This window comes from Polyodon spathula, chromosome 10 (genome assembly GCF_017654505.1).
Source record: "Polyodon spathula isolate WHYD16114869_AA chromosome 10, ASM1765450v1, whole genome shotgun sequence".
In the NCBI taxonomy this organism is placed as follows: Eukaryota; Metazoa; Chordata; class Actinopteri; order Acipenseriformes; family Polyodontidae; genus Polyodon; species Polyodon spathula.
The window spans coordinates 13,719,247-13,730,670 of NC_054543.1; the positions used below are offsets into that span (position 1 = coordinate 13,719,247).

An 11,424-nucleotide genomic window follows, 5' to 3' on the forward strand; every position below is an offset into this window, starting at 1 on the left:
CAGTTAAGACAGTTGTATTTTACCCACGAGTAAACTATATGTTTTATATTTTAATATATTTTTGCATTACTGTTTTAACATTAGCCTAAGGCCAGGCTTTGCAATACTGTCATATCCTATACTGGTTTGCTTTACTTAAATGCTTTAAAAAATGTTGTGAAGTCAGAAATTAAATGATAAAGCTGTGTTAGCCTCACAAGTATATGTTAATGTATCTTTCTTAAGAATTAGCAACACTGCTAAAGATCTTGCACTGGTAGAAAGGCTAAGTGAACCACAATATTCATATTTTCTGAACCAAGCGCATATATATATATATATATATATATATATATATATATATATATATATATATATATATATATATATATACACACACACACACACACACACAATGTAATAAAAGAAAAGCCCCATGAAGTTTGGGGATAAAGTGAGGCACAGGGCTGCAGTATATAACCAAGTTACAGACAGTGTTCCCTCAAAGCAGTGCATGCTACAATACGAGTTCTGGTCTCTCTACAAGCCTCAGAGCTTCATGCATCCCTGCTGCTGACAGTTTGCGGTTGATGTTCCTGTATTTGCACTGCAGCAGGTTCCGGTATGTGGTCCGCAGGTCCCGGTTGAAGAAGGCATATATAAAAGGGTTGATGAGGGAATTGGCATAGCCCAGCCACAATAATGTCCTCTCTACCCAAAGGGGGATGCAGCTACACTCGATGCCGCAGATGAAGGGCCTTGCTGTGGACAGCAGAAAGAAAGGCAGCCAGCAAACCGTAAATGCCCCCACAACAATCCCCAGGGTGGTGGCTGCTTTTTGCTCCCTTTTGAAAATGGAGATGTTTTTTCTGTCGTGCTTGAGAAGCCGAGAAAAATTGGTACACTCTTCCGACTCCTTGCGCAGTTTTATAGCTCCCGGGGCGCAGTCAATGCCGTCATTCTCTTCTGGCCGGGGGAAGCCAGAAAATGTGTGTTTAGCAGCACTCCTCTTGGCGGCTTTGTATATCTGGTAGTACATGATCAGCATCACCGACATGGGGATGTAAAACGCCACAGCTGTAGAGTAAATGGTGTAGCCAAAGTCTTGACTGATCAAACACACTTTGTCATCATTTACATTCTGGGCCCACCCAAAGAGAGGAGGCAAAGTAATGGAGGCAGACAGAAGCCAAACGCACAAGATCCTTTTGGCCATGCATCTTCCATTTTGTCTCACAGGGTACGTTAAAGGTTTAGTTATTCCAAGGTACCTGAAATGGTACATAAAACAAAAGTTAAGTCCCCTTTTTAAATAAATGACCACATTACATTTAATGCATGTCTTTGAGGAATTCTCAGAAGACAGGGGTTTTGTCGACAGCATTATGACAGATGTTTTCTTTTCTGCTTTTCCAGGCTAAGGCTGTATTTTTTTGTCATCTGTGACTTCCACAAGAGCTCTTCTGCTATAACAGCCCATAAGAGGACTTTAATTCAATGTAACGTCAATTGTCAAAGGCAAACGAATATGCCCTAAATATAATTAAAACTGAAAAGCTCTTCTGAAAAATGAAGATGACAATGGAGTGAGAAAGAAGTGGCAAAGGAGTGCACCCATAATAGGGAAGGCTTGTTACAGTACAATAAATGTAAGTTCTTCAGTGCCACAGCCTGACGTCACAGTATTAATTGACTGGTTCAAAACAAATCTGTATATTGGAAAAGCATATCTGACATTTAATTAAAACAATTCTGAAATTTGCAATTAACCAAAGTCATGTCATCAACAGCAAAATACAAAACGGTTCCCTGAAAGAGAAGACAACCACCAGCAATACTTTTGGGATATGCCTGCCACAGGTCAGGTAGTTATTGAGCATTTTTTGTCAGAGCTGCTGATAGGCCCCTCTGGGGAGTGACATCCTCAGCCCCACCTCCCGAGGGATCAATCAGTCGCTAAACGGAGCTCAGTTCCTCTTCTGCATCGAATCCGCAAAACCGACTGATGCAACCTTGCAGGTTGGTGGTCGTCTTCTCGTTCAGGGAACCAGGGTTACATCTGTTACCTACCATTCCCTTTCAATTCGAAGACGACCACCAACAATACTTTTGGGAAAAGTATACCAAAGCCATCGCAAGGGATCATGAGTGGAGAAAGCAGATGAGGGACGTCTCAAGACTGCAAAACCACAGTAAGCAGTGCGAGCGTGCAACCTCAAGGACCCTTGTGCCTAACAAAGGCATAGAGGGAACTAACATATTAAGTTGGTAGAACCTGGTGTAAGTACTTGTAGTAGTCCAACTAGCCACAGTACATATGTCAGTCAATGAGGCTCCTCTAAAGAGGGCCCATGATGTAGCCACTCCTCTGGTGCGTGGCTATCACGAAAAGGGAACGTGAAAATATGCGTCCTTTAAGTCCACGGTGGTAAACCAGTCACCCAGCCAGACAGACTGCAGAATTAGATGGTGTGTGGCCATCTGGAACCTCCTCTCCCTCAACAACCCATTGAGACGTCTCAGGTCCAGGATGCCGCCATCCTTCTTCGGCACCAGAAAATACCTTGAGTAGAACTCCTCTTCTTGGGAGGTGGTTCTACAAGGCGGGTGGCTCATTTGAGAAGTAATGTGGCTATTTCTTGTTTGAGGGCCGAGACCTGGAGAGGGTCGCTCACGGATGTAACCGTGATCCTTTGAAAGGGAGGAGGACCCACGCTGAACTGAATATTGCAGCTAGTGTTGGGTCTGAGGATGCAAGCCTTCAGGGGCCCTGCTTAGTCTGCTGAGGTTGTGGTGGAGCCTGTTGCGGGGGTTGCCTGGGGTGCCGGTGGAACTGCATCCAGGAGCGCTGTTGCGTTGGAGCCCCATGTCCAGTGATCCCCCATCCTTGCAGCTAGGCCCAGCTGTTAGCTGCCGTGGAGGCTTGAAGGAGATGCCTCAGATCGTCACGCAGGGGCAGTGGGGATCGAGCCACCATGCATGCCACGGGTGGACGCCAGCATCTCATTCTATTCTGCACTGGAGCACGGGAAGGGAGCATCAATGCTACTTGCCGAAATGCCTCACATTCTCTGTGGGAGCATTGTAGTATCTACTCCACCGCTGGCCCAAAGGTATGGCCAGGAGATATCGGCATGTATAGCATGGCCAATCAGTGACCGCCACTTAAGACAGCCAAAGCTGCCTGGGAGCTACTACCAGGCTTGCCAGGCTGCAGCCCAGGGCCTGTCCTTGGAAGCTGGAAATCTGGATCAGCGTGCCTGATACTAGGTGCAGCTCCAAAGACACTGGTTCAGAGAGGGGCACCAACTGCAGTATGCCATCCAGGTAAGCTGTAGGAGGCCTGCCATGTTGGCAAGGAACGTGGCTTGCGCTTCCACCACATAGGTATTTTTTAAATGGGCCTCTGTTACCCTGCATTGACCGTTAGGGAATGCAGGAACTTTAGGTAAACCCCCTACTGGAGTCCGAAACATCCAGATATTATTGCTTTTTTATAATGAATTGTTCACATTATTGTATAGCTAAATTACCTTTTTCTTTTAGATTGTATCCCTTATATATACCTCATGCTATATATATGGAATATATTTATAGTATCACTATTCATGAAGGGTAATTTTTATAATGTTCTGTATAATTCCATTTTTATTTTATTTCAATAACTTAAAAAAGGGTGTGTTTTTGGACAAGGTATTGTGAATTATTCAATATCTGCCACTAGAGAGCACTGATAGATGATTACCAAAATGGTAGAATAATAGCGTTTGAAGTTTACAGAAAATTTTACCCATACATGCATTAATTAAAATGACAACTGTTTTTAAAAATGAAAAGTTACAAACAGAATACTGATACAATATACAAGGTTGCTATCCTTACATGAAGGATTTTTTTAAGAGTAAATATTTCTTGTCTTTATTTGCGATTTCATTTTTACCTTTACCAATATATTTGCAGGCTTTCCATGTGCTTATACAGGTTGTAATGTCCCTTAATGTATCTATGACCCCTTTATGTCTACTTTGCATCCCTTCTAAAAGCTATGATTGGTGCATTCGGAAATAATTTTTTTTAATTTTTCTCTTCTGAATTATTAAGTATACGTAAATGCTTCCAGACTATTTTTTAAATGTTGGGTAATAATTTAGAATATGTAATTATTAATGACACTCTCTTAACCCTCTCTTCCCTTTTCCTATAATCAAGTAGTTCACTCCTATTGAGTTTGTCAACTTTTCTCAATTCTCTCTTAATAATTTGTTTTTTATATCCTCTTTTCTTAAAATTGATTTTTAATTCCTTTCTCTGTATTTTTTTGTCATTTTCATCAGAACAGATTATTTTTATCCTTATACCCAGTCCTTTACGAACCGTTCTTTTATAATAGATGGGATGTGCAGATGACATATATAGGTACTGATGCATATCAGTAGGTTTCAAGTAAAGATCTGTTTTAATAGATCCTTGATCAAGTTTAACCAAGGTGTCTAAGAATTCAATTTCAGATTTTGTTCACCTTAAATCCACCAAAATCTTAGGGTGGATATCATATGCTAATTTATGAAACTGCACAAAAGATTCTACTCCATGTGTCCATATTCCAAATATGTCATCCACATATCTGATGTATTCTAATGGTTTCTCGTCTAGTTTACACAATAACATTTCCTCTCGTTTTCCCAGATACGTACTTGCAAAATGCACATCTAGTTTTAAGCCTATTGCTGTGCCATCATTCTGTTTGTAACTTCTATTTCCAAATGTAAAATAACAATTTTCTAAAACTATCTTGATCATATTTAATATTTTTTCTATAGGTATCATGTTCTTATGTACTCTATTTGCCAGAGCCTCTTCACATGCTTCTAAAGTGTCATGCCTGGGAACACTGGGGTACAGGGATTTTACAGCCATGCTAAATAAAAAAAAAAAAAAAAGAAAAACTTCTCTGGAAGTTTAACCTTTATATTATTATTATTAATCCTTTTCAGAAAATGTGTTGAATCTTTGACATAGCTAGGTAAGCTTTCAACATGTGGCTGTAGCTGCCTTTCAGCTATTTCCACAATAACATTTGCTTCAGTGTTTTTCTTTGTGCATTTTTGGGTTACCTCTAACAAAATCTGTTCTTGGATTTTGCAGAAGCATGTCATTTTTTAATTCTTTTGCTAAAAACCCATTTTTATATAATCTATCTGCCAAATTTCTCACTTATTTTATTATGCTGTCATTATTATACATTTTTACTTCTCATATATATATATATATATATATATATATATATATATATATATATATATATATATATATATATATCAGTCGGTCAGCCCCTATTGCTTTTATACAATTATCTTTGTTCATTACTACCATCCCAGAACCTTAATATGTTGGTCTTATAACACCGTGTAACAATTTTTTTTTTTTTTTTTTTTTTTTCGTTCCTGGGTAGTAAGTGTTATTTCCTAATTGCTTATGCCTCAAAAGTATAGAAAATGGCTATTATTCCCCATAAACTTTGCTTTTGTGACCAGGACAGTGATATTTCTAAATATCACTATTTCCAATGGGAAAACGGGCAAATGTGTGACTTTTCGTTCACATAAAGTCAGAAAAAAACAACATATGAATCCAAATTAACATGTATTTATACTAAAGTAATACAAAAATGACTACAAAAGATTTAGAAGTGAGTAGTTTTTCGAGATTTACCATTATACTGTATTTACAGTTATGTGAACGAAAAGTCACACACTTGCCCGTTTTCCCATTGGAAATAGTGATATTTTGAAATATCACTGTCCTGGTCACTAAAGCAAAGTTTGTGGGGAATAATAGCCATTTTCTATACTTTTGAGGCATAAGCAATTAAAAAATAACACTTACTACCCAGGAACAAAAATTGTGTTACATAGTGTATACCATCATCGTTTAGTAATTCCTTTAGCACTTCTTCATTCGTAGTTAACTTTAGTTTACCTTTACTTCTTAGGCCTGTTACTATTTAATTTCTAACTACTTTAAATATACATGTATAGCCATTTACTTCTTGCCTCTGGAGGAGTTCAATGGTGCTTTCTTTTCATTTCTATTCCATGTTCACACACATTGATTCTGTGTGTGTTTCATCATAAAAGTATTCCACTAGCCTCTTCATTTAATTTTATTTTTAACGTGTCCTTATTTATGTATCTTCTTGCAGTAACAAGCCATGCTTTCTGTGAAGCTGTTAATGTTTTATCAGATAAATTAAATACTGTGTCCACTCCATATCCCCTTTGAAAAAGCAACACCCCAGGAAAACTATTATAGAAGAATTATTTAAAATAATTAACCAATAGTTTTCACTATAAAACAGTATATTGTATTAATATTATAACATGAGAGAAACGTTACGTTGAATTACATAGCATAGTAGCATAGAAATTCAATTTGTAGTTAATACGTAGCTACTATCTACCAGTATATACAATTGTACCTGTAATTAATAGAACGATATAGTTTATAAGGAATAAAAAGTGCATATGGGGGTCAGAGTTTCAAAAATACAGTAAAACAGAACTGATGGTATGCAATGTATTATGCAATTAGTACCTGCGTTTGTTTCTCGTGTTTTAAGACTAACCTTTCAAAAAAAAATACAGGTTAAAGAGTCACATATAGTACAAGGTGGTTGCTATGGTGTGTTTACTAAACATGCATTGATTTGTTTTTTCCACTAGACAAGAATTAAGATACGGTACAGTAGTTCATTATATATAATATTATATATATATATATATATATATATATATATATATATATATATATGTGTGTGTGTGTGTGTGTGTGTGTGTGTGTGTATAATTTCACTAATGTAAAAATATGAGGCGACTGACTATAAAGTGCATTTTAAAATCCTAAAGTATTAAAAGGAAACTGCTAAAAGGAAAAGTTAATGTTATGTATCTGTCTCCTATTTACATGGCAGTGTATAAATTGGACAAAAGAGTCAAATCTAATGTCTTCCGTTCTGTATTTATATATTAAATGTGTCACTTTGCACAGACTTTGCATCCAGTTTTTGTATCGTTGTAAAAGCGTGAAACAGTAGCTCTGGTACCCATATGATATGTTATGGAAATTCGTCATATCTAGAAACTAAGGTGCTTATATTATACATAATGATGTTTGTGGAAATAAAAAGTGCCAAAGAGTTAATCAGGCATGAATTAAAATTAAATGGAGTAGTCAAGAACACACTAGGGAGGTTTCCAGCATACTCACCTATCTATACTTATAACACATAGGGTCATGATTGAAGCTGTACAGCACATCACATCCATCGCTATAAAGACGTTACAGAAAACCTGTCCAAAGATCCACTGTCCACCAATAAGGTCCGTGACACTGACAAACGGCATTACAGCCACTGCTACCGAGAGGTCAGCCAGAGCCAGAGAAACGATGAGATAATTCGAAGGCTGTCTTAGTTTCTTTACAAAGCATACCGAAATAACTACCAAAGAGTTTCCAGCAATGGTCAATAAAGTGAGCATCGTCAGAATAACCCCAATAAGTATTTTTTCCATGTTTCCGTAATTCAGAATCTTCTCCCCGCATTGAGTATCGTTCTCTGTGAACAGGCTAGAAGTTGGCAGGGAACTGGGAGTTGCTTTCTGTATAATCTTCAATAAATAATATAAGTCCAGCGATTCTGAAATCGTTCTAATTGTGCTGAGATCCCTCTGTTTCTCTTCTATCATGTTGGACTTGATGTTACTGTAAATAAAACTGCTGTTGGTGTCCATAACCATTTTGATCCCCGATGTCCATGAGGCAACCCGGTGTTGTCAGCAAACCGTACAGTTATGCAGCTGGTCCAACAATGCAGCGCCTGGTGCTTTCATCTCTTCTACCGGACCGTTCAGCAACATTTACAGATGTGGTGGTTAAACAGATATGGCAAAAGATTCTGTAAATATGCATACTATTATGATACGGTAAAATGGAAAAGATGTGTCTCATCTAGATAATCACTTTGAGTTAAACCCAAGTTCATGCTTCTTCTGTCCACTCTTCCCCAGAGAGAAATGTTCTTCGTGAGTGAGCAAGGAAAGGTGTTTGTGATTAAGGGACCCTTTCACTTTAAGAAAGACTAATTACGTCATACCAATACGATGCTGTATTAAAATACAAACGTCTTTATGTGTGGAGAAGGCATGCGTGTTGAACTAAACCTGTTTTAAGTGAAACAAACAAAACGCATGAAGTCACACTGACGGCTGTGATTAGATCTAAGAACCATTTATTGTATAATGTGTTTCCTTATTCCTTAATATCATAACCACTAGTTCTAGGGTTGAAAATACATCCAAACTCAATTCGCTTGTCTTGTGACCAAATGGGATTCTAACAGTCCTCAAAATGAACGAAAGACTAGAAGTGCCCAGTGATAGGACAGTGAGTGCTAGAATAGCACAAAGCAGTCAGTAAGGATAGCATCAAACAGGAATGTCACTTTAAAATGAAGGCGCTACATTTAAAACTAATGGATTTGGTATTTAGAAAAAAAAGATGGAAAGAATGTTTAGTTTAAGAATGATGGGCAGCCTGCACGGCACTGATTCAGCGCGAGCACTGCAAAGTGTTTAAATTGTTTTGGATGATACTTCATCGTTCCACGTGAACTGGTTAAGAAAAGCCTCATCCTGTTTTATTCTACTAATTTTGAAATGTGGTACGCATGTGCCACCTAGTGGAATTTGTACTTGAAATGGTCAGGAAATTAATGAGTCATGCAATTTATGGCAATGCACGTAACTGCTGTTTATAGCGTCTAGAGGGCAGTGCCGAGCATCGCTATTGGCATTCTCGTGCTTGTATCTACTTACACAAACGTCGTCTATCGTGGCAGGCACTGGCAGCGGTAGCTTTAGTACAGGAGCCAGCAGAGGTGCTTGGACTGGAGTTTTGCAAACGCATTTTTGTCAGAAAAGTGAGGCAGTGATTATCGCAACATGCAGAAATCCAGAAAAATCATTCCAGTTGCGAGGTCAGAGTATCTTCAGGTGAAACTAGCCTTCGGGGTGTATCGTCTGAGGCAGGAGAGTACTGAAAATCACCAGCGAACGCTGCAGTAGACAAATTGTTAAACTGTTAGCTACCCTAGTTACCTCGTGCAATAGCAGAGGGGTACTAAGTAAAAAGTGTAGTTTAGTGCAAGGTTTGAAATATAATATTAAAAAATTATAAGAACATAGAGGTTTCATAATAAGCCCTACAGCTGTGCTAAAGTCTAGGATAAAGATCAACACAGTTTTGTTTCGGTTTTACCCCTCATGCTTGTACAGTGTATCCTTACTGATGCTTCTGATCTGAACAGAGAACCTTGTAAATTTAAATCAGAAAACTAACAGGGTATGTGTGTGTGCGTGTGTGTGTGTGTTATGTGTGCGTGTGCGTGTGCGTGTGCGTGTGTGTGTGTGTGTTATGTGTGATGGCAAAATATGTTAGCCCTTTGTTGAAGAAGGGAAGTGGAGGGTTTGGGCAACAGACAGCTGATAAATCTTAGCGTCTAGGCAACATGACTGCTAAAGTTGGGTCAATTGGAGGCAACCGTAAGTTTCAGATCTCTGTGGAAGAATAAAACTAGTAAGGTCTTATTTTTTTAACTTTACAGAATTGTTCTATCTCTTGTCTATATAGTATACACTTAATATTTCTCTCTGATATCTTTTTCCAACGTGACTAAGTTCTACTCATCCTCACCTGTGCTACGTGACTAGAGTGCTTAGTGGTAATTGACCAACAGTGTCCATACCTATATACTATAGGGTAATGTCTGCTACGTGCAAGACACCACACACTAATTGGTTGTAACTAACAGTAAGGCACTAAGGCAGAGTGCTGTAACACTGGGGCAGGAATCATGGGATGTGGTTCATGTCGTTCACTATAACTACAACACAAAGAGCCAGGCTTAAATACAACCAGGTCAGGCTAAATTGACAACCATTAAGCAATTCAGCTTGACCAGCTGCAATCATATAAAAAAAATTAAAGCTTAGCTTTTTAACTTTTTACTGAGACATTTATAAGGCAATAAATAAAATCATAAAAAATATTTAAAAGTGTGTGTTTTTCACCCCATCACACAGGCACAACACTGTAGTTTTTTAGGCACAAGTTTCAGGACCACTAGTCTAAAATAATATAAATTAAATTATAAATGTGAACATCTATCCTAACCATTCATTATATTTGCCAGATTCCGATTGGGGCACACAAGGCCTCCTCTCTATTGTGGAATGAGTCACTAATGTTGCTGTCATATCTCTAGGGTTGGGAGGATGGTACAGTTACAGAATGTCCAAGAACATGGCTACCAGAAATCTCAGCATTGAGCTTGGCAGAGGAAGGCCAAAGGCTGTGTGTGTCACTGTATCCAGGAGCGCTGGACACAGACCTGTCCAGGCCTTATCACAAAAATGTTCCCAAAGATAAACTTTTCATTACTGAGTGTTCAGTACAGTGTTTAATGAACCCTATAGACAATCTCAGGGTGGATAAAGCTGGCAAGTGTTTTGCTTGGGATGGATCAGAAGTACTTTGGTAAATGAACCTTATCTTGAACTATTTGCGTTTGGAAAAGTAAATTATTATTATTATATTTATTATTATTATTATTATTATTATTATTATTTATTATTATTATTGTTATTATTATTATTATTATTATTATTATTATTATTATTATTATTATTATTATTATTATTATTTTATTATTATTATTATTATTATTATTATTATTATATGATTATATAACCTTTAAGTTAGCGTAGTTCAACTGCCATAATAATTCAATAAAGTTTTATAGCCGCTACACTATAAATATCAATATAAATGTATTATTAAATATTTATAAATATTTCTTGGTTTTTTATCTTTATTTCTTATAACAGATGTTCTGTGTAATATCTGACAGCATTATTTTAAAGATATATATTTAAAAATGTGTGTGTGTGTGTGTGCGTGTGCGTGTGTGTGTGCGTGTGCGTGTGCGTGTGCGTGTGCGTGTGTGTGCGTGTGCGTGTGCATGCGTGTGAGCCCGTGGTTGCTACATTCACCCTACAATTGGATATTGTGGAAATCACAGCTGTAGTTACCAAAACTGGCCGTGTAGGGGTGTCATTGGCAAACTTTATTTATCTTCGTGCATCTACATTGTTTAATGAAATAATGCAAGCAACAGCTCTGCTGTACTGTGTATCGTATCTAGCTAAAGATAATAAAGTAAATACACTAAACTGGGGTTAAAAATTGCATTTTACCAACGTAAAGTGCAATGCAATTTCATTTTGAATAAGATAAAAATCAAAACACATTTTCTTACCTGTCCCTCATCATTCCCGTTTTCCAGACTTTTTTTTTTTTTTTTTTTTTTTTATCTATTGACAGTGAAGC

The 11,424-nt window shown here is 37.6% G+C and overlaps 1 protein-coding gene across 1 annotated transcript; it reads right to left on the minus strand.

Annotated features, from left to right (window-relative positions):
- Positions 1 to 453: 453 nt before the first annotated feature.
- On the minus strand, positions 454 to 8,047 carry LOC121322509 (5-hydroxytryptamine receptor 7-like). The gene is made up of 2 exons (XM_041262609.1): positions 7,246 to 8,047; positions 454 to 1,250 (listed from the first exon to the last, which is right to left on the minus strand). Exons 1-2 carry the CDS (start codon positions 7,773 to 7,775, stop codon positions 497 to 499), a joined length of 1,284 nt encoding a protein of 427 aa, XP_041118543.1. The 5' UTR covers positions 7,776 to 8,047; the 3' UTR covers positions 454 to 496.
- Positions 8,048 to 11,424: the final 3,377 nt, after the last annotated feature.

What these genes read in the sequence shown, in the direction of transcription:
- LOC121322509 (XM_041262609.1), bottom strand. Translation starts at nt 7,775, where the DNA reads ATGGTTATGGACACCAACAGCAGTTTTATTTACAGTAACATCAAGTCC. An exon ending in TGTGTTATAAGTATAGATAG is followed by an intron (nt 1,251 to 7,245) that starts GTGAGTATGCTG and finishes GTACCATTTCAG; the next exon opens with GTACCTTGGAATAACTAAAC.